The sequence below is a fragment of the Talpa occidentalis genome, unplaced genomic scaffold (assembly GCF_014898055.3).
Source record: "Talpa occidentalis isolate TD23 unplaced genomic scaffold, MPIMG_talOcc4v2.1 talOcc4.9, whole genome shotgun sequence".
In the NCBI taxonomy this organism is placed as follows: Eukaryota; Metazoa; Chordata; class Mammalia; order Eulipotyphla; family Talpidae; genus Talpa; species Talpa occidentalis.
In genome coordinates, this window is record NW_023605305.1 from 35,940,613 (window position 1) to 35,967,443 (window position 26,831).

General features: G+C 33.6%; 1 protein-coding gene across 6 annotated transcripts in view; it reads right to left on the reverse strand.

The window, feature by feature from the left end:
* Nucleotides 1-26,831, reverse strand: part of RANBP17 (RAN binding protein 17) — a 333,695-nt gene that overhangs the window by 294,919 nt on the left and 11,945 nt on the right. For all 6 annotated transcript variants that reach the window (XM_054691111.1, XM_054691110.1, XM_054691109.1 and 3 more), the window contains exons 4-7: nt 11,517-11,683; nt 8,477-8,542; nt 3,109-3,213; nt 2,015-2,180 (exon numbers count right to left, since the gene is read on the reverse strand). In XM_054691111.1, the coding sequence (XP_054547086.1) occupies nt 2,015-2,180; nt 3,109-3,213; nt 8,477-8,542; nt 11,517-11,683 (504 nt within the window). The remainder of the gene's footprint in view (nt 1-2,014; nt 2,181-3,108; nt 3,214-8,476; nt 8,543-11,516; nt 11,684-26,831) is intronic.

Here is a 26,831-nt window from a genome sequence, read left to right on the forward strand (position 1 = left end):
CATGTCTCCAAATAACATGCTATCCTACTGTTTCTTTATTTGGTTGTTTTACTTTAGATATCAAGTGAATTCCTGTTAAGAGTATATGTGACTTAAGCAGTCTAATCACTTACCATGCCACCCTTACCACTCTCTCGGTAATCCATCCTCTCTCAGAAATACTTCTACTACTACAAGTTGGGATTAAATCAACTTTAAGTTTATACTGATTATGACTGCATAAATAATGTTAACAGTTTAGTGGAAGAGCAGCTGTGACTGTACTACATTCCTAACACTCTATGAACTTAACCATAGCATCTTCTTTGTGTTCAGTGGTATATCTGTCTGCCACCAATACTTTCCAAATGCTGACAGCTTTGCAAAATGTTCTCCATGCCATTTTCCATATGATCAATAGTATCAAGTAACCTATCACTTTCAGACACCCACCCCTACTTCCCAGAGCCTTAAACTTGGACTGGCTGTTTCCAAGATTGTTAAATAATTATATGTCTCATTTTTATGTCTTGTCACCTGGTATTGAAGCTACCGTTTCCCAAACCCCACACCTTCCACTTTTTTGCCTTGTATATCAAGTACATAGGGGATAAACTCCAAGAGGATTTACATGTCTGCAAAAGTCTTTATTATATATTATATTTGAAAATTTCAGTCAAGTTTGAAAGTCTGAGGATATCAATTCATCGTCTTCTAGCTTCCAGTGTTGCTGTTGAGAAGTCTAATACCATTCTCGATCCTAATCCTTTTTTTCTCCTCTCCTTTTCAAACCCCTGATGCCAGAATCTCAAGTGTCAGGCTCTAATATTCTTGTATTTTTTCCTTAGTTTTATCTTTTGACTCTTTCATTGAATGCTTTATTTTGGCAATTGTCTTTCAAATTTGGAACTTCTTCAAAAAACATTTTTTTTAAAAAAAATATGCTCTCTTTTTTCAAGGGTGTATTATCTTTTCTCTCTAGGGATATTAATTATGCCTTTTTGAAATTTACTTCTTCACTTCACTATGTCTCTGGGCCAATTAACTCTCCATTTCTCAAAAAACTTATTGAGATAATTAGAGTCTCATACAGTTGCAAGAAAAAATACAGACAAAGCCTATGTACCCTTTAACCAGTTTCCCCCAAAGGTATGTTCTTGCATAATAACAGCAGGTCACAGTCATGAAACCACATTGATACAACCCAACAGTCTTATTCAAATTTTCCGATTTTGGATGTATGTGTGTTTATATTCACATTGTACAATTCACCTATGTGTGTTACATATACAGGTCCATGCAATAATCACAGTCAAATTACTAAGTTCCATTTAATTGCTTTCAACTCCGATTTCCATATTAGAAGTTTTCACAAAATATGGGGTTCTGCTACTATATCTGATATCCTTGAATGTGAAAGTTCTCCAGTTTAATTTCTTGAGGAAAGCCAGTCTGGTCTTTGAAAGCAAGAGGGAGTCAGACAGGGAAACGAAGGAAAAGCTGTCAGAATCCTAGCTGCATAGGTGGTAGAGAAGACCTTTCAAAATTTGTGTAGAATACAGACCTTTTGCCTTTTGGCATATACCCCCCACTTCTGACTTTGACAATACACTAAAGGATTTATAAATGTGAGAACAAATCAGCCAGTTCTTTTTTTAGTATCCCTCTCTGTAAGAAAGTAAGTTGCAATTCTATTATGCTAAGTCAGTTACTATAATTCATTCTCTTTGTAACTTCAAAAATTATGCTTCTCTCTCTTGCCAAATATTATATTCTCTCACACTGTGTTTTACTGAAAGTTTCAAAATAGAAATCTTCATTTTCCCTTCCAAATTCTAGAGCTGTCTTTCCTTTTTACCAAAATCAAAATGTAGACATTATGATATGAACTGGGGAAAACATATTTTGATATTGGACTTTTGTAGCTACCTGGGGTTGAAGTAATCGCCTATTATGAGCTACAGAGAATTGCACATAAGTTGCATAATCCTGTGCCTTTTATGATGGCTATCCCTCAAACTAAACTTTTTCTTACTTGTTCTCCAGGTTGTTGGAATCTGCACTGTACAAAGATCATCTGCAGATTCATCTGCTGAACTACCAATGAAGTCAAAGTTAAGGCAGTTAAGGACTAATTTTAAGACCTGCATTACTAGATTTTGTTGATCTTGATCTTGAAGATTTAAAGGATTGGCCAACACCTGAAAAAAGTTCAAAATCAAGTTAAACAAAATGAAATATGTCAGTAAATAAACTGTCACCTCATTTATTAATATTTTGATGCCAAATTAAAATTAGCAAAGAAAAATGCTTGCAAAGTTATGTTGTGGTATATATTAGAAAAAACTATAGACCCACTATCAACAAAAATAGACTTTTTGAATTAATTTTATAAAACCTTTTACATTTAACTGCAAATTGTAGGTTGCCTTCTAAAGTTATAAAAGTTAATTTTAGGAAAAATATTTTATACAATACAAATGCATAAGTGTATGGAATTCATTAGTTCGAAGGCTGCTTAGAACAAATTGAAAATATAACATTCTTCAAGAAAAAGTTGAGTAATCTCATGCATAAAGGATCTATATTCAGTTAACAAGATTTTCAGAGTTGATTTGACATGAAAGGGCACACATGAGCTTCTGCAGAACAACCCTCATCCCCTTGTCCTCAAAATATCCCTTCTGACACAACCAGAATAGACTATTATTAAAGTCAACTATCTTTATTTAACTATAAAAACTATTGATAGTTTATGAAGAAGGAAAACATACTGTCATTTCAGAGTTTAATCTGCACATTACTAAAATATGGGTAACACAGACAAGGACTGAAGTCTCAGTTTTTGAAATAATCCACAGCAGAAAGATAATGAAAGTTTACCTAAACACAGATTAAATTAAATTCTCTTCAAATTTTACTTTACCATATACTTAGTAAATAAAAGTGAAGATTGTGAAACTTCTTACATATTTGTGCAACTCCCCTGTACTAAACTTAAAATGCCCACAATAATTCTTCAAAGGGCAGAAGAGGGTTTAAGGAGCAACAGAGATTCATTTGAAAATTTTTTGGAACTTAAATTTCCTAAGTATTCTAACTACAATATTACATTTTAAAATAACTTACCTCTTTTAGAAGAGAGCATGCTAGCACTAAAATATCTTTGAGAGAAGTGTCACGAAATGAAGTAGCTATTTTCCTGTGTTTTGCTGAAGGTCTAGAATAATCAACCTAAAAAGATTAAGATGAATTTAATTTAGTCAGAGTTAGCAAAGAGGAAAGCAAAAATTTGCTAAGTAAAAGAAATAATGATTAAAGAATTACACATGATTAAAGAATTACACAGTGTAGAGTTAAGAGAACTTTTAATAATCTACTGGGGAAAGTGACTTATTTAAGATCACACCAAGAGCTAATGGCAACGCTATATGTAAAATGCAAATTTCTGGACAGTTTTTATTGAGAGCTCTTTCTACAAACCATACTGACTCCAAAATTAAAACTCAGAATTGATCACACTATCAGAGGCAATGTAAACACAGATTATAAATATATATTAAGATTATCAACTCCAGCACCATGAACCATGTTTTACATCAGGCTAGTAACAACTTCTCTGTTTCTCAGACTTCACCTGTATAATGAGAACTCTCTGAGATAATCTCACGTTCTAACTTTCTATGAATCAGCGAACTGAATCAGTTACAGAAAAATTCTTCTATATAAAAATAGTATTTCTATACATATCAATTATGTCATTGACTTATACATTCTTGGTAGTCTTTAAAAAAAGTCAACTAAGACAGAAAGAATAATCAGAAACCTAATTTATTATATTAGCAAAGTTATGTTACCTCTCAGTATTTTATTAGCTAGTAACACAATTTTTAAGAGTAAATTTACTAAAAATAGTTATTGAGTCTCTACTAAAAAATAGTAAGATGGTCAAAACTATGTCATTAACATTTCTGCTTATCAAAGGAAATAGGAAATAAAGCTGAAATTTGATACCCAAATAACTATTAACACTATGGGCTACAGTTTATGCAGAATTTCTTCTGGTCTTTGGAAGAGGAAAATAAACTATTTTTTCCTGCTAATATTCATAGATTTGAAAAAAAGTAGCTCAGAGTTGATTATCTAACACTTCTCTAAGTTCTATCATAAAATTTAGACTACACATAAACTCCACATTTATTTATAGAAACACAAAACATAATGCGTCAAAAGTGATTATGAAAGTAGTAACTGAAATCTGTAACCAATATGTAAGATTTAAATTAGCATTTCTAATGCAAATGGCCAACAGGCATATGAAAAAATGTTCAACATCACTTGTAATCAGGGAAATGCAAATCAAAACTACCATGAGATACCATCTTACACCAGTGAGAATGGCACATATTAAAAAAACTAGCAACAACAAATGTTGGCGAGGATGTGGAGAAAAAGGAACTCTTCAGCATTGTTGGTGGGAGTGCAAACTGGTCCAACCACTATGGAGAGCTGTGTGGAGATTTCTGGACCTACTAAACATAGAGCTTCCATAGGATCCAGCAATTCCACTCCTAGGTATTTACCCAAAGGACACAGAAACATCAATTCCAAAGAACACCTGCACCCCTATGTTTATAGCAGCACTATTTACAATAGCTAAGCTTTGGAAACAACCCAAATGCCCAAAAATAGATGACTGGATCAAGAAGATGTGGTACATATATACCATGGAATATTACTCAGCATTCAAAAAAGATAAAAACATGCAATTTGCAGCAACATGGATGGTGCTGGAAGGGATCATGCTCAGCGAAATAAGCCAGAAAGAAAAAGAAAAATACCAGATGGTCTCACTCATAGCAGGAATCTAGAAAACTTAAATAAGGGACCAGAAAAATGAATAACTATAAGAAAGTGAAAATCAAAATCAACAAAAAACTATGAACCAGAGACACTTTTTGGGGGGTGGGGGGCGGGAGGGGAGGGATTGGGGTCAGAATGGGGGGGTTGCAATTGTATGGGGAATATAAAAATAAAATTTATTAATTAAAAAAAAGTTTATGAAAAGAAAATATTTGCATAAATGAGAGAAAGTACATTAAAAATAAATAAATTGACAACTTCTGGAAAAAAAAAAACCTCGCAATTTCAAGACTGAAGGAGGTAGAAGATAATTTTGTGTAATATCTTTCCCCTCACTTCAACAAATGCCATGTAACCTTTGACTGTCCTTGAATGTCTCTCAATAAAGGTTGTTTCTAGAAAAAAAACAAAAAACAAAAAAAACCAAAAAAAACAAAAACAAAATAAGGGGGTTGCAATTGTATGGGGAATATAAAAATAAAATTTATTATTAAAAATAAATAAATAAATTAGCATTTCTATCACTCCTCCCTTCATTTAAATCAAACTTCAGTCTCTCCTACAGCTCTTTACCCAGCATATTCTTTCCTCCACAACAACAAAAAACTTCTTTATACAAATGAATATTAGCATACGGCATTACAACTGCCATTTATAAAATATTCCTTATACGTTATTTCATCTAATCCTCAGAACTAACCTGTGGATACATACCCTCTTTTGACAGAAGAGAACATTCATCTGAGACCAACCTTTCCCTACACCATCCTATCTATAACAAGGAGAGAAGAACCTTGGGTTTATTAAGCACCTGTACTTATCAGGCCCTGTGTTAATCATAACACAACCCATCATGCAAGATGTCATCCTCTCTTTACAGATAGTGATATGTAAGTTTAAAGACATTAGGAAGTTTGTATAGTTAGCCACAGAGTTAAATACAAATCCATGTGTTACTTTAACTTCAAGGTCAATATGTTTATTTTACTTGGGTTATTGGCTAAGTAACCAATTTTTGACAAAATAAATTGCATTTTCATTTTTTACTGCATAACTATGCCTCCACCATGTAGGCAAAGGATATTTTACTTCTTGATACTTGCATGTTGACTGTACTCCAGGAACAGATGTGACTTGTAAAAAACAGCTGGATAATGTAATCCTCTTATCTTTTAAGAAAACTCAAGCTTAGATCTTTTTAAAAAGATAAATCTTATCATTGATAATAAATGAATTTACCTGGCTCACATATGACAATTTTTAATATTTGATTTTCATCATGCAATGTAGATCTTTCTATTGCATTCTTTAAAAGTGCTTAGGAATGCTAGTTAAACTGTGCCATAAAATTAGGTTGAGTAAAATATCTCCACAGAAGCCATATCTTTTCCACCATATAAAGTCAAAATCACACTTTGGACCTTGGAGATTTTATTGAAAGGTACTTGATTCTACGCAAGAGAAGCCTGAAACATCTTGTGTCAGAAAGTAAGTAAACATTGGAAAAAAAGTAAGTAAATGTCAAATGGACACAGAAGCCAGCTTGAAAGGGTGGCCTAATGGCCAAATCTGAGAAAATATAAACATTAAAAATATAATGTCAGTAACAAACTATAGCCTATTAAATAAAAGGAAAACCAAGAACTCATACTGATATAAATAAATGAATAAATTGAAGATATGATGAAATGGGGTATTTTCAGAGTCTACAGTTGAAGAAGCCTGGTAGAGACCACCTTAATCAAGTGATCAAAGCAAACATCATTTGTCATGACCAATCCAATCACATGCTTCCTCACAGCAACCACAGTATCACCCTGAGATAGTCCTGACAAACAGGCATGATGGGAACCTCATAATGAAGAAGTATCAGACAATCTTAAATTGAGGGGCACTTTACATACAGCTGGTCTGTAATCTTCACAAGTTCCAATGTAATCAAAGTGAGGGAAAGACTGCTTTTTTCACAAATTAATCAAAATTAATAAATCATATCAAATAAATGAGATGCACAATTCTAAAATGGTTCCTTTCCAAAACAAATGGTGAGATGTGAATGGAGTATGAGGATAGTGACATAGCAATTTAATTTTAATACTAATTTTCTGATTTTAATGGTTATGCAGGAGAATGTCCTTTATTACAAGAAATACATTAAATTATTCTGAGATTATTCTGACAACTAATTATCAAATGGTTGTGAAAAAAGTTTATGTACTGTACTCACAACTTTAAGACAGTTAATTAAAAAAGAAAAATTGGCTGATCTCTGTACCATATTTTTATTAGAACTCCACATTATCTAGTCCTTTCTCAGAAGCAATCTAAATGCAGCAAATCATCACTACCCATTAGGTCTGTATGTCTGTCATGCTATGAAGTAAGAAATGAATAAAAATGCTAGTTTTAAGATGAACAAAAAGTTGACAGTGTGTAAACTGGATGATGGTTACATGGGGTTGTTTTATTCTCTTCACTTTCATGAGATAAATATTTGTAATTAAAATTATTTTTTGTGCTCGCTTCTGCAGCACATATACTAAAATTGTTTTTAAATATATATAAATTTTAAAAGAAAGTGATAGTTCTTTAGACATATTTACAATTTAAGAAGATTAACCAAAGTCCATGTCACACCATCCCTTCCAGGTACTATTACCATTAGTCTTGAAGATACATACGTATATACAGACACACATATATAAGGCAATAAATCATTACAGATTCTGGGGTGGAGGAGCCATGGAGGTAAAGGCCTTGGTAAAAGAGCTCACTTTAAATTTTAGAAATGGAATTTTAGAAATGTTTACAACAAATCCAGAGATATTTTCTAATTCATGATTGAACATCATAAAAAATATTTATGTTGCATGTGTAAGTGTGTGTGTGTTTTATGCACAGGGACTATACTGTACCTCCAAAGGGAACTGGAAACTGGTCTTGGGTATCCAATCTCTCTTCACATACATATATGTGTGTGTGCACACATACACAGATTATTCAGAATGATGGCAGTTTTTAAAAATAAACATTATATTCCCCTTTATTATAAAGTTATTCCATATAAAACCCAAGTTCTGTTTTTGTTTGTTTAGATGCATGTCAAGTACAAAAGTGAACAGAAGCAGGTGACAATGTGCTCAGCTGCTGAGCTCATAAAGGCACTGTTGTGGGGAGGCAACTTTTACTGAGCAGGATAAAAATCTATGTTAGCAAGTGGCAAAGTGCCAAGCAACCTGTTCTTTAATGGGTCCTGCTGTGTACCATTGTTGAGCATCTATTCACCAAACTGTATGTCTTTTATTTGTAAGTGATGTGGTTTGTTTCTTTTTTTGCATCTAATTTCTTTCTTATGGATAGTATATTACTGTATACAAAGAACAGAAAGACAATTCTCCACTGCCAAAGGGCCAGTACCATGTCTAATTTCCTGTTCATTGCAGCACCTGCTATTATTGCTGTTATTTTCAATGACAATGAAAGTGTTTCAATACTTAATTATCCCACCAATGACAGATACCTCCCCTACAAATAAAGGATTTGCCTATTCAGTTTTATGCCACATAACGATTTTACATCAAAGAAACATCGTTACTTTTTAAACTTCATGTCCCCAGTAAAAAGAAAGGCTTACCAGATTCATTTCCTGAGTCAATTCTGAAAGGATAATTACTCCTATTATGCAGTGTTCCACAGTACCCTTTGGAGAAAATAACCAAGTTTAGCCTAAGTGGAAACATGTGATTGGTTCTTAATATGTAACCAGGTAGTATTTTTAAGTAATTAAATGTTGAAACACCACATTTTCTTAATAATACAGCTATTAAAATATGTATAAAATCACTATGACATCTACAAATAAAAATAATTTCAAATTCATATTTTGATGGATAAATTTTGATATACGGAGTTGAGTGGGAAAAAGCTCACCTACCTTAGAACTGCATGATACTCTACAAATGTCTTTAGCATGTAGGATTTATAAAAAACTAAGTCTCAAAATACAAGAATTTAGTTTAACATTTTTCATAAGGCCATATATAAGAATGAACAAAAACGTTTTTCAGCTCTATACATTTTTTGAAGGTTACTTCAATCAACAGTTAACAAATGTCTCAGGAACTAATTTAAGTTCCTCTAATATCAGAGACCACTTAGCTCCTTTAAATGTTATTTAACAGTGCATGTGGTATGAATTTTATTATGTATCTATAATGAAGGCATCTAAAGTGTCCAAAGGACTGGGGTACACATGTGAATACAGCACAGAATGTGGTACAGAATGCACAGCAGTTCATGCCACACTGTTTCATAACTTCTATATTTTAAAATTAATCAGTTTTCAACTTCCTTGAAATCAAAAATCAGATTTTATACATACAATGTAACAAATCACTCTAATCTATCATACCAGAAGCATAAAAATAATGTTACATTCAATTGCAGTGTAATCATTTTCAAAAGGGCTGATAAAGATTATAATCTTTTCAAGTCTTCATTTTTTTTATTGGTCATTCCTTCCAAACATTATAGATTCCACTAACTCTGGGTCACTTGGTATAATTAAGGTTAAATTATCTCTGAATGGCAACCAAAAAAGAAGAAAAGAAACACCCAGAATCTTTAAATTTTAATTTTTTATGTATTTTCAGAACAATCTCAGCTGTTTGACTTGAGCTACAGATTTCTTATTAATGACGAATCCGTCCTCTGTTAACACTAGGTTGATGTTCCTTAAAGTGTGGTTTCCTGACTAGCTTCCAGCCCATGAAACTGCTGGTAGTATGAAAAGTTCATTTTAATCCAAGAATGGTTTGGTACTGGTCCAAGACAAGATGAAAGAATTTACACCAGAATATAAAGCAGTCAAGTCAACAAGTACAGTGTTTAGTACAACTGACCGATTTTTTTTCACAGCACTTTCTCAGTGAAGAAGATAATCACATTGATTTATATTCTGACATAAACTCCTTATCTTACCATGACCAACAATTTGAGTAGCACTGCCCTAGATGCCAATAGGATCTCCTGAATATGTATGTAGAAAGGAGGCACATAAATGTTTGGAGTGTGGTAGCAATAAGACTTGCAATAACAGAGGAGCCATGCGGTACTACTTTAGAGTACTAACACATTTCGAGTCAATTGTCTTTTCTTATAACTCAAGGATAGGTTAAACCATATGCCCAGATCAAGTGCTTTTTTGTGATACTATAATAAATTCTGAAGATAAAAATATTTTGTTTTTTCTGGTCTTACAAAAGTGACAAGTCACTGAGACCTAACTTAAGCTCAACCCACCAGTCATAGAAAAGAGAGCTTGAGAAACATCAGCCCCAACAAGAATGCTTTCATTCCACTGGGTTTTCAACCTTGATTATAATTTAAAAGAACTGTGAAGTTTATTCTTGTTCACAGTAATGATTTTTGATGAGCTGTGTGCAATCTTAGTAAATGACCAGGGAACGATGTTATTGTGTTAGCCAAAATTACAAGTATGAAACCTATCTGTTTCTGAATAAACTATTCCTTTTACCCAAGGCAGGTGTCCTCAAGACTAAAAATGCACTTATTCCTGTGAAGTTTTAGATGATCAAATATTCGTTAATCAAAGTTTTAACAACATGAACAAAAAGAAAAGAAACACAGTCTAGTATTTCATAGTCTGAAGTTACCAGCACTGTACTATATGATGGAATTAAATCTTAACACAGGGACTAAATTAATCTTGAAGTTACTATATAAGAAATCTTATCTCATAAAATTCAAAATGCCCACAATTTCAATAAGCCAACACTGAACCATCTTTTACTCAAACTTCCAATTTTAGCTCCAGAATTATAACAGATCACTGCTTCTTCAGCAGAGCACCAACTGAAGTACTTTCCTTACAATTATTGGTGGTTGTATAAAAATACACACATCTTTAAATAGCTGAATCATACTGACGATGATGACCATGGTTATCCCTACGAGCGATTCAGGAATAGGAAATTGCTGATTTAGGTTTCCTATAGTACACTCATCCTAGAATATACAATCATTTTGTGGAATAGCAAGTAGAATCGCTGGCACAATTTAAATTAGTGTCCTCTTGCATTTTTCTCTTTTTCTTGCAGTCCAAATATATGCATTTGTGCAAATTAAATCATTAACCACTTAGGTTTTACAACATTCTTATGAAACACATATAGTTAATGTGGTATAATACAAAACTCTATTAAAAATATATTCTCTTGTTAGACTACACATTGATGTGCTAGTTTTGTGCTTTACTGGGTCACTGTGTAACCTTATGCAAATAACTTTTCTAAGCCTCAGTTTTCTCATTTACAAAATGAAATCCACTTTACAGAGATGTAATGAGTTTAAATTAGATAAGTGAAAAATGCCAATATGCTTTTTATGTGTATAGTACATGGACACACATGTCAGAAATGACAAAATATATTTTTAAAATTAAAAAAATACAATTCACATTCTTCTGGTTTGGGATTTACATGATGGTATCCTAATTTATTGGCAGCAAAAATAAAGGACCCAGGATATAAATAATAAATCACAATTAATATGGCTGGTAGCCACAAAACCATATAGCTTTTTTTAAAAAAAGCAGTTTTCTAGACCCATTAAAAAGCAACTAGTGATCTTATAATAATGTAATAATGCCTTACCTGAAGAAACTTCTTCACATCAGCAATAATTTCTCTGAAGACAAACTGGTCTTTCTGAGCCTCAAACCACCCCAACTTAGTGATTTTAGCAATAACTTGAATTAGCGCTTGGATGACAAAGGGAGCCAGCTTGGGTTGTGATGCCACATAATTAAGAATGTAGTTTCCTATAAACAAAATATTCTGTGGTCATTTGGACTTTCCAGTAATATGTGAATCATGTGGAAAAAAGCAGGAAGTGATGACATGCTCTTTGATAAAAAGTTAATTACCTTCTCTAATTCCACCTTTAGATATATATTAATTCCAAGATGTGTACTTATTCATATAGTTAGTCCCGCTGTAGCGCTTACTTTGAAAAACAAATTTGTTCCAATTCAACAGATGTATCAGGTGGTAATTAAACATAATACTAATGTCAATTTTGGTTTTGCATGATACAATGTAGGAAAAAAGCTAAGTGAGTAGAGAAAACTAGAACCAGGTTCACTAAACCAAGCCATACATAAAATGCAGATAGTTCAAACATTCAGTAGCAATTGCAGTTCATTCTAGTGTTATCAGCCTCACTCATTATTAACTAGTGTTACTCTTTTCCATTCTATTTCAGATTACCTTTCTTCTACCACTTCATAATAACTCAAAAGCTGTAATCCTTTTGGAGTTCACAAATGAGGTCTTTTTCCATATAAAAATATCATTTATTGTACAATCGATGTATTTCTGAATTATTTTATTTGTGTAAAACCCTAGGATGTCTTTTATTAGATTTCCATCTTTTATTAAATGTGTCAATGAAAAAGTGTTTGAATTTTGTTCCAAAATCCAATTTCTCTCACAATCTTTGTAGTTGTGTTGCCCAGCATTTCAAATGCACTTTCAGTAATGTTTGTCATGTTATACCATAATAGATCATGTTATACCATAATAGACTATATATTTCCTGCTTAAGAGGCATAAGAAGTACAAATAGCACAATATAATAATTAAGTATATAAGTATTAATGGTAAGGAAAGCTTGGAATAAAGTTAATATACCAATATAGCAATTTCAGCTGTGAACTTCCTAATGGGCTGAATAACTGAGGTTAGGCAATAAATACATCACAAAGTCTATCAGAAAAATGCAAAATAAAATTTGAAGGGAAAGACTGCATTTTTACTTTGATCCCAAAGGCCAGCATGAACTTTGGGGAGAGAATAAGAAAAGGCAAATACCTCAATGTTTAATAAAAATGATTTAAATGAAAAAAAATCCAAGAACACTTTCAACAGTTGTTTCTGACAACTGTAGAGAGACTCCTTGATGTTTAAAAAATGTCCTCATAACTAGCATATGTCAACCTTAATTTTTATTAACATTAAAATGATAGCTATATAAATGCCAGAGTATATTTTTCCTAGCCTTACCATAAATCTGAAATAGGCCTGGTTTATGTGTTATAGTAATAGGATTTAACTATGCTTCATTACATGTGATCTTTCATATTGAAAATAAAACTTAAAAAGATTAAACAGCTACTTGTTTATAAAGAAAATCTGGTTTATTTATTTCAATTACATTTATTTTTAATATCTTCAAAAATGTTAACTTGGAGGGGATGTAGAGATTGCATATATCTCCATATGTGGAGATTCCAATCTCAGAATAACAAAACCTCTCTCTAAATGGATAACAAACTAAGCTCCGCATTTAAGTGAGATACCAATAAACATATCTGCTCAGACAGCCCAAGCAAAGGTAATAGCTAATGAGTTCATTAAACAGGAAAATATTTACTAGATATTTCTGATATTTTAGGTGAATATTTCACATACAATATCCCCTTCTGCTTTTTATGTAGCCTACAAATTTGTTTTTTCAGTAAACCCTAATGATAATGATCAAGTAAACAGCAATCTCATCATCAACAGTCCAAGAAAACAGGGAAAAGCCATGCCAAGAAATAAAGGAAGTATTCAGGAATACAAGACATATGAAGAATAAAACAGTTGGAAAAACTCCCAGACAAAAGTTAATATAAAATTCTATTGTACTCTTTGTACTAGAAGCTCTTTGAATGTCAAATGCCTGTATAATAACAACAGCAATATTTAGCATTTATGAAGCAAGTTAGAAAACGCAAAGTTCATCCCAGGAACCAGTCTGTGTTGCTCTCACAGCAACTTTAAGTTACTGCTATTATGGCACCCTAACTATTACTCTGTTTCATAGGCAAAAACATGAAGGTCAAGGAGGTAAAACAACTTGTCATAGTGACTAAATTGGGACTCTGAGTCAGAATATTTTGAATTGTTTTGAATTTTGGTTTGTTTACCTCTTCAAATAGTGGCCAAACCAAATATTTTAGTAATAAGTAGCAATTCAAAACTCAAGTCCAAACTAATAAACAGTCTTTTGGAGTTTACTATCATTAAACTGATACTTATTTTAGTAATAAGTAGCAATTCAACACTCAAGTCCAAACTAATAAACAGTCTTTTGGAGTTTACTATCATTAAACTGATACTTAAAACTGGTATCATTAAACGGATACATTAGGGAATTTAGTACAAAATACTCTTGTACTAACTAAATACACACAAAAAAATATGCAACAAAGTCATCATAAAACAAAAAGAATATAATAAACAGGGAAAAATTCAACTTCTACTTTGGTCCCAAATACTACCATTTTATTAGGAAAAAAGTAGAATAAATACCTCAATATTTAAACATGCCTTGATAAAATCAACTACAAATTCTAAGAAGACATACATTTGAGCTATAATCGATGCTTAGAGAAGTAGTTTGTAAAATGTCTGGAAAGAGAGAATATGGGGGAAAACCACCACAAGAAGATAAGATGGTGAATGATGGGTATGGACTTTTTACTGATGAATTTAAAGTAGTAGCAATGAACATGGTGATTCTCAGTGATGAACCCCTGAAACTTACATAAATAAATTATTCAATTTAAAAAAGACTCTCAATAGGACAAAAAGAGAAAAGCATAGATGCAGGTTTGAGTCTTTTAAAAAAGAAAGAATTACGAGGTGAAGATGCGGAGAAACTAGAACATTCACAAATTGCTGAATGCAAAATGGATGCAAAGGCACTTGGGAACACAGTTTGGTAGTTTCTTAAAACTACCAACTAACTTAAGCATAAACTTACCTTGGCCTAACAATTCTACTGCTAGGTATCAATCCAAAGAAATAAAAACATGTCCACACGAAAGTGTCTATGTCAATGTTCATAGCAGAATTACGGAGGCCAAAAAAGCAGAAATGCAAATGTCCATCAAGTAATGAATGGATAGCAAAATTTCCTATGTCTACATTTTTGCTTAGTGAAAGACAATAGATGCTAAAACTACATATCATATAATTTTATTTACATGAATTATCCAAAAAGGCAAATATTCCTATAGAGGCAGAAGCAGCTTAAATGATTGTGATATGACAGCAGGACTAACCATACATGAAAATGTGAGATCTTTTTGGAGTGATGTAAATGTCCTAACACCAATGCTCATAGAACAATTGAACTTAATGGTATGTAAACTGTACAATAAATAAAGTTGTTTAGAAGAAGGGAGGATTGTTTATATAGGTATAACTAAACTTAACCTCCATTTTCATTTAGCTGGAAAACAAAAATAAAAGCATTTCAGGCTAGAGAAAGAACACAAAAAGACAAGGTACCAAGGCAGAAATAACATGGCATGTGGGGAAGATCTTCTGGCACAACTCATGGGCCTATACCTACAAAGATATAAGACTATAAGGACAGTCTATCCATGGCAAGCTCATGAAGGAACTCAAAAGTTAAGCTGAGGAAATGGAATTCAACTGATGAACAACAATAAGCCATTGTTAACTATGCCAATAAAAACAGACAATAGTGTGGTAGGCTACAGAAAACTGGGAATAGAGCTAAAGTTGGGAAACAACGAAATAATACAAACTAGAATCATATCACGAATGATGGAGAATTTTAGTGTTGGTGTCACAGGCGGTGTAAATGTTGAGGTAATTCATCACATTCCATATTAACTCGTGTCAAGTATTCTAATGATACATTGGAGGCATATCATCACAAACACTATCTACTTATAGAAATAAGAATAGTAACTGTGAAACCATAGAACACTCATAATGGAAAACACATCATTTCTTATTGGAAATTGTGTTGATTTTGTTCCTTTTTCTACTTTTCTTTCCAAATTTCCTTTATTAAGCATTCCTACATGTTTTTTTAAAAGATCTATTTCAAAAATGTAAGTCAAATGGACAATCTGAACAGGCCTATATCTACTAAAGAAATTGAATCAATAATTAAAAACCTTGCAAAACCAAAAGCACCAGTTCCAGATGGGTTCATGGGAAATGCAACCAAAAATTTACCAATTCTCTACAATCTTTTCACGAAGAGAGAAGGAACATTTTCCCTAGCTCATCTTATGAGGCCAGTTTTACTCCAATTCCCCAAAACAGGTGAGAGACATTATAAGGAAAGGACAAACTAGAATCTCTCATCAACATAGAAGAAAAAATTTCAACAAATTTCAACAAACACATCAAACAACGTCAATAACCCTTGAAAGATATTGGATGACTACTGTGTGAGTATATATATATATATACACACATACCAGGAAAAATGGTCTGATAGAAAGAGGTAGGAATAACATTAATTGAACTGTGTCAGTACAATGCATAAGAGGGAGTGGTGGCTGCCCAAAGGGACTATCCTACAATTGTTGACTCAGATGTACATACCCACACTGCCAACAGTGGAGCCCAGCACTGGATAAGGGGATACAGAGTTGGTGTCCAGAACATAGGGTATACTACTAGAAAAGTTTAAGAGCAGGGGTGCAGTATGATCATCACTGGCTTGTATGAGTCTCCCAATATAGAAGAGCTGAAGCCAGAAAAGCAGAAGGAACCAGGATATATCACTTGTGTTTTCCTAAAAGACAAAGTTACTATTTGTACCCCAAAAGTGTGATATCCAAAACACCTACCACCACCACACACACCCCCCAACCAAGGCCAAAACTGAAAAAATAATTGAATGCTTTCACTAACCAAAGTTTAAATACCTGGATCTGTAAAACAGAAGTAAGCACTCTAGAATATGGCTCTTCACTAGAAAAGAAAGCAAAACAACACCCAGATTTATCTCAACTGGCTCTGTCTCAACTGCAATCCATATTCAACAATGCTTTCCAGTGCTCAAACAAAGCCTAAAGGTTGGGACTATCATGAGACTATACAAGACACTTGAGTGGGGGAGCTGGGCTAAAGAAGGGGATCACTGTAGATCCCGATCATAAAACACTGGTACCCATACAACAGTAGGAAGTTTGAATCCTTGAGGCTAACTAGACATGACCTCTTAGTACTCTACTGCCCAAGTTCCTTTCTACCTACTACCCCTCACTGGGAGCTGTTATTCAGCACCTGAACAGGTACAAAGGCAGCAGTCTAAAAGAATATCACTACTACAACTATAACAACTGAATATGAACAGAACATATTCCAAATGCTGGCATGAAAGAACCTTGGAATATTCCGAGGAGGAGTTCAAGGTAACAGCTGTAACAATGCTTAGTGAATAGTATAAGAGTTCTTCTTGGATAAGCTAAAGAGAGATATCTGTATCATGGGGATCCCAGCAGAAGAAGAAAAAGAGAAAGGCACAGAAAATGTATTTAAAGAAATAACTTCTGAAAACCATGCAAACATGGTAGAAGAATCACAGATCCCAATCTAAGAGCCAAAGATTAGCAAACAAATAATAACACATGGAGTTTGCAGCAACATGGATAGAACTAGAAGGGATCATGCTCAGCAAAATAAGTCAGAAAGAAAAAGAAAAATACTGATGATCTCACTCATAGCAGGAATTTAAAAAAAATCTACATAAAGGACCAGGAAAAGGCTAATTAATACAAAGTAAAAATCAAAATCAACTATGAACCAGAGAGACACTACGGGGCGGAGGTGGGGGGGTGGGACAGGAAGGATTAGGGTCAAAATAAGGGAGGGTGCAATTGTATGGGGAATATAACCAAAATGAAAATGCCTACATTGTACAAAAATGAAAAATGATGTAAGAATTACATAAAATAAAATATTAAAAAAAAAGACAGATCTAACACAAATTATTATAAACCTGTTAAAAGCCAATGATAAGGATAGAATATTAAGAACTCACAAGAAAAAGGGGTAACCCATAAAGGGTCATCAAAGCAGGAGTAATCAGAATAATGTAAATTACTCTAAGAAAGGCATTTCCAACCTAGAATGCTTTCATCTGCAAGATGAACATTCAAAACATATGAGTGGGTAAAGAGCTTCACTGAAAAGAAAAAACTAAAAGAATTTATCAACACCAGGCCACACATGAAAGAAATACTGAAGAAGGTTATTTTGAAGCAACAAAACAAAAATAAATAATGGTAATAAACACTTAAATTATATAATATGGAGGAAGGGGAAGAGAGTAACAAAATGGCCTATCACAATGACTTTGAAACCAAACCATTCAACAGGTCTCACAAATAGCCCATCCATCATATACTACCCTAGAAGAAGCTTCAAACAAAAATCAATACAATTAACACATAAGAGAATTAAAATGGAACCTAAAAGAAACATAAAAATGGCAAAAAATTTAAAATGCAAAGGCAAAAATCCAACCTGTGAAAATTGGCACTTGTAACTATATAGGTACAAGTTACATTACCTTAAATGTAAATGCATTGAATTTACAAGCTGAAAGGTATATAGTAGGAGAATGGATTTCAAAACAAAGCGCAACCTTCTGTTGTTTATAGGAAACCAATCTCACCATAGAGACAACAACAAACTTAAAGGTTGAAAGACAATTTACACAAGAAAAATAGTAATAAAAAACAGAACACCTATACTTAGATGAAGCAGGCTTCCAATTTAAAAAAAATAGTAAGAAATAATTGGATATTACAAAATAATTAAGGGTTTAATACAGAAAAAAATAACACTCAAAAATATATATGCACCAAATGATAAAGGACTAAGATACATAAAACAATTACAAAAAGAACTAAAGAGATTTTAGCAATTACACAAAAATACAAGGGGATTTTAATACCCCACTTATATTTATTTAAAGGTCAAGCACAGTGAGTAAGGAGAGCAACAGCCGTAAGTGAGGGCAAATAAATGTAACATATCTACAGAACACACCGCTTAAAAGTCACTGCATTCACATTTTTTTCAAGCACACATGGAACATTTTCAAGAATAGACCATATGTTGGGAGACAAGGCAACTGTCAACAAACAAAAGAATAAAATCATATTAAGTACTCTTTCTGACAATAATGCCATAAAGCAAGAAATCAATCATATAAAACAAACAAAAAACTATAAGTACCTGGGGAGTAAACAAAAGCCACTTAATAGCTATGGATAAAAGAGGAAACTAAAACATATCAAAATACCTTGAGACTAATAAAAAGTAAGATACAAGCTACCAGAACTGATGGGATGCAGCAATAGCAGACAGGCCCACATTAAGAAGCAAGAAAAATTACACCAAAACAATTTAACACTACATCTAAAACAACTTGAAAAAAATGAACAAAGGCAAAAATTAGTAAAATGAAATAATAAAAATGAGAAACAAGAGACCAAAAAGACTACATAAAAGATCAATGAAACTAAGAATTGGTTGTTCTAGAAGATAAAAATAAGGTAAACTTCTAGCTAGGCTAACAAAGAGAAAAAACATTAATGAACAGAATCAAGAAATTAAAGAGGAGAAATTACCACATATGGCATAAAAATACAAAGGATCATAAGAGATTAATATGAATAATTATATGCCAATAAATCTGATAATCTTAAAGTGGACACATTTCTAGATCAATTGATTTACCAAGACAGAAGTAGAATGAAACAGAAGAGTCGAAAAAAATGATCGCAAGAACAGAAATGGAAGAACCATTAAAAAAAATCTTCCCAAAAACAAGAGCATGGAGTCAGATGGCTTTACAAATAAATTCTACACTATAAAATTCTTACACTATTTTCATTTTTTTGTCTCTTTGTTGTTCTATTTGTGTGTCATCTGACATTGTGCTTTATCAACATTTTTTTAAATTAATTTTTACCCAATGCCATCCCTTATATCCTCTTGCACCTTTCTGTCCCCCATCATTTTACCGTCAGTGTTTTCATGGTGTTTTCTGACTTCCATTGGTTTTTTAAGTGTTTTACACTACCAAATTGTCTACTATGTTCTGAATTGCTATACTACACCTAATTCTTGCTAACACCCTACATTTTTTAAAAGTTACATTCTTTCTCATGGCTACATAGTATTGCATGTGAGGATACATCACTTCTTGATCCAATCACCCACTGATGGACACTGAGGCTGCTTACCTGTCCTAGTAATTGCAAATAATGCTACTTTGACTATTGTGGAACATATCCATAATGGCTGCACAATTTTACATTTCCACCAGGTGTAATTCCTTTTTGTCAGCATCCTCCCCAATACCTTTTGGAGGTCTTAATATCGTCCATTCACATGGATGTGAGATGGTATCTCATTGTGGTTTTAACTTGAATGTCTTATTAGAAATGATTAAGGAATTTTTTCATGTATACTGGCTTTCTGAATATACTACTTGGTGGATAATCTGTTCATATCTGATGCCCACTTTTTAAATAGGTTGTTTTTTTAATTATTGAATTGCATGAGCTTTTCATATAATCCCGTATGACTTCTATGTTGCGTAAATACTTTTTTTTCATTCAATAGGGTCCTTTTCATCAACTTGTATTTTCGTTTACTGTATAACTTTTTTATTTGAGGTAATCCAAATTTTTATTTTTTTCTGTTTCCTCACCATAAGGGTCAATTCACAAAAAATATCTTCATCTGCAATATCATGGACTGTATCACCAGCATTTTCCTCTATGTATTTTCTTGTCACAAGTCTTTCCATTGGGAGTTTGTTCTGGGGTATAGGGTGAGTTATCCAAATTCTTTGTAAAATGATGTGTGGCTTTCCAACTTTCCCAGTGCCATTTAATAAACTGTACTTTCCCAATATCATGTCATTGTTACTTTATCATAGATTAGGTACTGGTAGGTACACAGTTTATTTTTGGGCTTTAGATTCTATTCCATTGATTCATGTATCTATTTTGTGCCAATATTACATTGTTCTTAGTACTGTTGCTTTATAATAAAATGTGAAGCCAGGTAATGTGATACTCTTCATTCCTCTCCTTTTTGCTCAAGGTTGAGTTTTAAATTTAAGGTCTTTTGGGATTCCATATAAATTTCAACTTTTTTTCCAATTTCTTTGGAAAAAAATTGGGGTATTTTGATGTGAATTACATTACATTTATATATCATTTTAGGCAGATAATCATTCTGATCATATTGATTCTCCCTGAGCATGGGATATCCTTCCATCTCCTTATGTCAAAATCAAAGTCCCTAAGTGTCATCATGTAGTTCTCATCAAGTACATCCTTGGTTAGGTTACTTCCAAGATATGTTAAATCTTCTTAAAACAATTATAAATCAAGTTACTTTCTTACTGCTTCTTGTTTGTTGAATTCAAGCTTCCTACTGTGCTTTGATACCAGAATTCTGTGGTGATTCACAGTGATCCCCTCTTCATGCCAGCTCCTCAATCTTAGTGTGTCTTGTGTCCACTTTGACTATGGGCCATTTACAAGCACTAGATGTAGCACCATGCATGGGCTATAGTTTATATTGAGTCATATGCCAGGAGTTATTATCTTTTCTTTTCCAGCACAGAGCCTTATCCTGGATTGTTTGCTACTGTTATTGACAGGTATTTGCGCTCAGTTTGTTCAAGAATTCCTTAGCTGTTTTTATTTTGGTCCTGGGGTAGGGACTGGCAAGTGTTTTGAATATCTCACCTGGGTTTTGCTAGTGACCTCTTCTATGAGGAGATCCAAATGCTCTGACCTGTTTCTCCCTTATTCAGGCTCCAGGTATTCTATATTGAGAACCTCAGGCTCAAGCTGGTAATTGTTGCTCTGCACCCCCACTCCTGCAGCTCCCCAACAGTGCACCCTCCATTCTGGGTGCCATCTTGTGCACCCCCTCATCCAGTGGTCTCAGGATTTCCCCAATGTTAGCATATGCCTAAGTCAACAACTGTTGGGGGCTATGCACAGCAGTTACCTTTCCTCTCTTTTTTCTTAAAGATTTATTTATGCATACAAGAACTGGGGTACAGGGCAGAGGTGTGGAGGTTGAGAGAATTCACCAGAGACAGAGTGGGGAACAGAACAGGCAGACTGACTGAAATACATGCTGAGGGGAGCAGGGGCAAGATAGGAGAGGTCTGCTGCACCATGTGGGTTGCTCCATGTAGGCTGCTCCCTGGCTGGGCGGGGATTGAACTTGTGCTGCAGTGGCTTCATAGTGCTGTTCTTAACCCCCTGCAACACCAGGGAGGCCCACCCTTTCCTCTTATAGGTTGTACTACTCCTGTGTCATTATTGAGGAACCTACCTCAATATAATAAAGGCAATATATCATAAACCAAAAGTCAGTATGAATATGTAATGATGAAAAACTGAAAGTTTTCCTCTTAAGATAGGGAACAAGACAAAGATGACCCCTGCCACCACTCTTGTTTAATATTGTATAGAGGTTTTCATTATAGTAACCAAATAACAATCAAATAAAAGGAATTCAAGTTAGAAAAGCAGTGAAACTACCACTATTTACACACAATATAGTACATAGAGAAAACCCAAAATATTCATAAAAAGCTGAAAGAAATAATTTATATAGCAAAATGGCATATTACAAAATAAAAACATAAAAATCAAAAGCATTTTATATATATAAGCAATGAGCAATAAGAAATTAAGTCCATTCAAAATCACTTCTAAAAGAATCAAATACTTCAGAATTAACCTAATAAAGGAGGTGAAGGAACTATCCAACAAAAACTACAAAATTTTTAAAGCAGTTAGATAGTAATCTAATGAGATGGAAAGACATCTGATGTTCATGGATAGGGAAAATCAATATAATCAAAATGACTATCCTACATAAATCAATATATAAATTTAATGCAATCCACATCAAAATACCAACAATATTAATAATATTCTTCTAAGAAATTGAACATAATATTGAAAATTACAGAGAGAGATAAAAGGTTTCAAATGGCAAGAGCAATCCTTTTATATAAAAGGAGAGAAATTGATGTATCACATTACCTGACTTCAAATTACACAGAAAGCTTAAAAATATAAAAATAGATACATGGATCATGGATATATGGATCAATAACATAGAATTGAAAACCAAAAATAAATTCACATACATATCAGTACTTAAGATATGATAAAGCAAGCCATGATGATGCAATGGCGAGAAGAGAGTCTCTTTAATAAAGAATGCTGGGACAACTGGAAGGTCACATGTTAAAGAATGAAGTTGGGTCACTTTCTGTCCCTATGCACAAATGTAAATTGCAAATGGATTAAAGATTTAGATAAAAGACCTGCAACAATAAAATATATAGCAGAAAACACTGGTGGTATGTTCATCACATCAACGATAAAGATTTTTTTCAAGAATAAACCCCTATGGTAAGTAAAATAAACTCTCAAATTCAAAGGCTATTTTATACATTGACAGAAAATACAAGACAGTTAAAAAAACATTCTACTAGGGCCTCCCCAGTGGCACAGGGGGTTGAGTGCGGCGCTGTGAAGCTGTCCGCAGCCTCTGCAACGCCGGTTCGATTCCCGGTGGGCCAGGAGATGCCTACATGGCGTGGCAGACCTCTCCTGTCTTGCCCGCTGCTCCCCTCGGCAGTGTATTTCGGTCCTTCTGCCTGTTCTGCTCCCTGCTCTGTCTCTGGTGAGTTCTCTCAGCCTCCCGTGCCTCTGGCCTGTACCCCAGTGCTTGTATAGATAAATAAATCTTTCAAAAAAAAAAAAAAGACATCCTACTAAATGGGAGAAAAAAATTTACACATTACATAGCTGACAAGGGGTTAAGAGTTAAGATATGCAATTCAACAATAAAAAAACCAAACAACCCAAGTAATAAATGAACAACAGATCTAAATAAGACAATTAATGACCAAAGAGGATATCCAAGCTTATAAACACATGGAAAAATTTAATCATCAATTTCAATAAGAGATGCAGATAAAAGCCACAATGAGATATATCATACACACAAGAACTGCACATACTAAAAAGAACCCTAATCAACAAGTAGTGGAGAGTACTGGGGAAAGAGAAAACCTGTTAACACTTTTGGGAATTTTACTGATTTAGCCATTATGGAAAGCAATCTGGACTTAAATTTAAAAAGTAAAAATGGAAATACCATGTGACCCAGCAATAGTAGTCTTGAGTATCCATCAACACAAAGAATGTAAAGCCAAAAACTTGAAAAATCATATGCTTTATCATGTTTATTGCAACATTATGCACAACATATAGGACATTAAAACAATCTATGTGCCTTCTGAAAGGGAATGACTGGGTTTAAAAGTCATGGTATAACCACACAATGGAATATAATTCAATCATAGGAAAATAAAATGTTGCTATTTACAGCAAAATGGGAGGATTTTGAAGGAATTCTTATAGCAAAGGAAGTCAGAATGCCAAAGATACAATGGATTTTACACATGGATGAGTCAACAAAGCAAAATACTTATGAAAATTAGTGGATACTAGTAAATGATGTAAAGTTTCTGAGGTTATGAGACAAGGGGAAAGGAGAAATAATAAAGAGGATATAAGGGATGGTGGTGAGGGGAAAGAAAAAGAAAATTAAAATATTGGGGGGGCGGGAATCAGCAAACTAGGAATAGAGGGGAACTTCTTCCACCTGAGAAAGAACATCATGAAAAGAAGCTACAGCTAATGAATGAAAACAAAGACCTAAGTAAGTGAGAGATAGGCCATATTCATAACTAGAAAGACTCAATGCTGTCAAGATGTCTGTTCTTTCCAAATCTCCAGATTTAATGCTGATACGAATCAAAATCCCAGCAAGTTATTTTGTGGATACTGATAAACAGATTCTACAGTTTTTGCAGAAAAGCAAAAGACCCAGACTAGCAAAAAAACAAAACAAAACAAAAAAAAAAAACACTGAAGGAGAACAAAGTTGGAGGACATACCCAACTTAAAGACTGATAAACTTGTAGTAAAAACAAGACAGTGTGGTACTGGTGAAAGGACAGACAAGCAGAACAACAGAACAAAATAGAGAATCCAGAAACAGACCCATATAAATATATTCTAAACTACTGATCTTTGACAAAGGAGTAAAGGCCATACAATGAAGAAAGATAATCTTTTCAACAAATGGCATTAGAACAAACTGGATAGGGCCTCCCCGGTGGCGCAGCGGTTGAGCGCTGGGTTGCGAAGCTGCCCGCGGCCTCTGCGGCGCTGGTTCGATCCCCGGCTGCTCCCCAGCCACCGGAGGAGGGTCCCACATGGCGCACAGACCTCTCCTGCCGCCCGCTGCTCCCCTCAGCAGTGTACTTCGGTCCTTCTGCCTGCTCTGCTCCCCGCTCTGGCTCTGGTGAATTCTCTCACCCTCCCGCGCTTCTGACTATACCCAGTGCATGTACAAACAAACAAATAAATAAATAAATAAAAATACATGCCTCTTTAAAAAAAAAAAAAATTACCTTAAAAAAAAAAAAAAAGAACAAACTGGATAACCACATGCAAAAGGATGTGTTTTAAAGAAAGAAAAGAAAGCCAAATGCTGGGGAAAAATACAGTGTCTTGCAAAAGATGTATATGATGAATGACTTATCCAAAAATATACAAAGCACTCCAAATTCAACAAGAAAATGACATCATTTTAAAACCTAAACAGACAGCTCATTGAAGAAGATACATACGGCAAATAAGCATATGAAAAGATGTTCAACAACAGATGTCATTACTAAGTACAAATTAAAAGAATAAGATACTACTACACACCTAATAGAATAGCCAAAATTCAAAACTTGAGGACACCAAATTGGCAATGTGGAAATTTGAAAAGAATGTGGAAAATAGGAACTCTTATTCATTACTGACAAGACTGCAAAATGATATAATCACTTTGGGTGACAATTTTACTATTTCTTACAAATTCAAATATACATTTCCATGCAATCCCGCAATCACTCTCTTTGGTAAATACCCTAAAGAGTTAAATACTTATGTCCACACAAAAACCTCCTTTATAGCAGCTTTATTTATAATTTCCAAAGCTTAGAAGCTATCAAGATGTCTTTCAATAGGTGAATGAGTGGTATATCCAGACCATAGCATCAGTACTAAAAAGAAATGAGCTGCAGGCTATGAAAAAATAGAAGAATTTTAAATATACATTACTAAGTAAAAAAAGCCACTCTGAAAAGACTACACACTGCATCCCAACTATGTGACATTCCAAAACAGGCAAGACTATAGAAACAGTAAGATTAGCAGTTTTTAGGGATTAAGGGGAGGGTGTTATGAGTAGGTGGAACAGAGGATTGTTAGCACAGAAAAACTGTTCTGGATATTAGTATAATAGGGATATATGTCATTATATGTTTGTCCAAACCCATGGACTATACAACACCAAGAGTGAACTCTAACATATTAAACTATGGCCTTTGGGTAACAATGATGTGTTAATATAGGTTCATCAAATTTAACAAATGTACCACTCTGGGGCAGGAAGCTGATAATGGAGGAGGCTATACACATGAGGGGACAGAGCAACATGAAAATCTGTATCTGCCTCTTAATTCTTCTGTGAACCTAAGAAAAAGTCTATTTAAAATGTTTGTGTGTGTGTGTGTGTGTGTGTGTGTGTGTGTGTGTATAAAATTAGGTCAAATAAAATCAGAATGTTTTATGACTTGAGTTTATATTGTTTGAATTCCTATTTTTAAAACTGTAAATTTCTTTTTTGCTTTCTTGAGCACTTAAGTATTGAGTGCATGGATAAATCCTTCTTTATGTTTCCTGCAGTGCTTTTGGCTCTGGAGGCTTAAAGAAATATTATAAGAGAGGCAAATGACACACCATTTTGTCATCTGACAATTCAAAAACTCAGCTTAACGATCCATCACACAATACATTTTAATTTTTCTGATACACAAAAATGAACCATATAAACTTTGAGGATGGAAAGCAGAAATAATCAGTGGTCTTTTTCTAATGTGAAAAAAGACAACAAAAATTCCGTATCTCAATTGTTAGAGCATTGTTCATATAAAAGCAAACACACACACACACAGTTTTA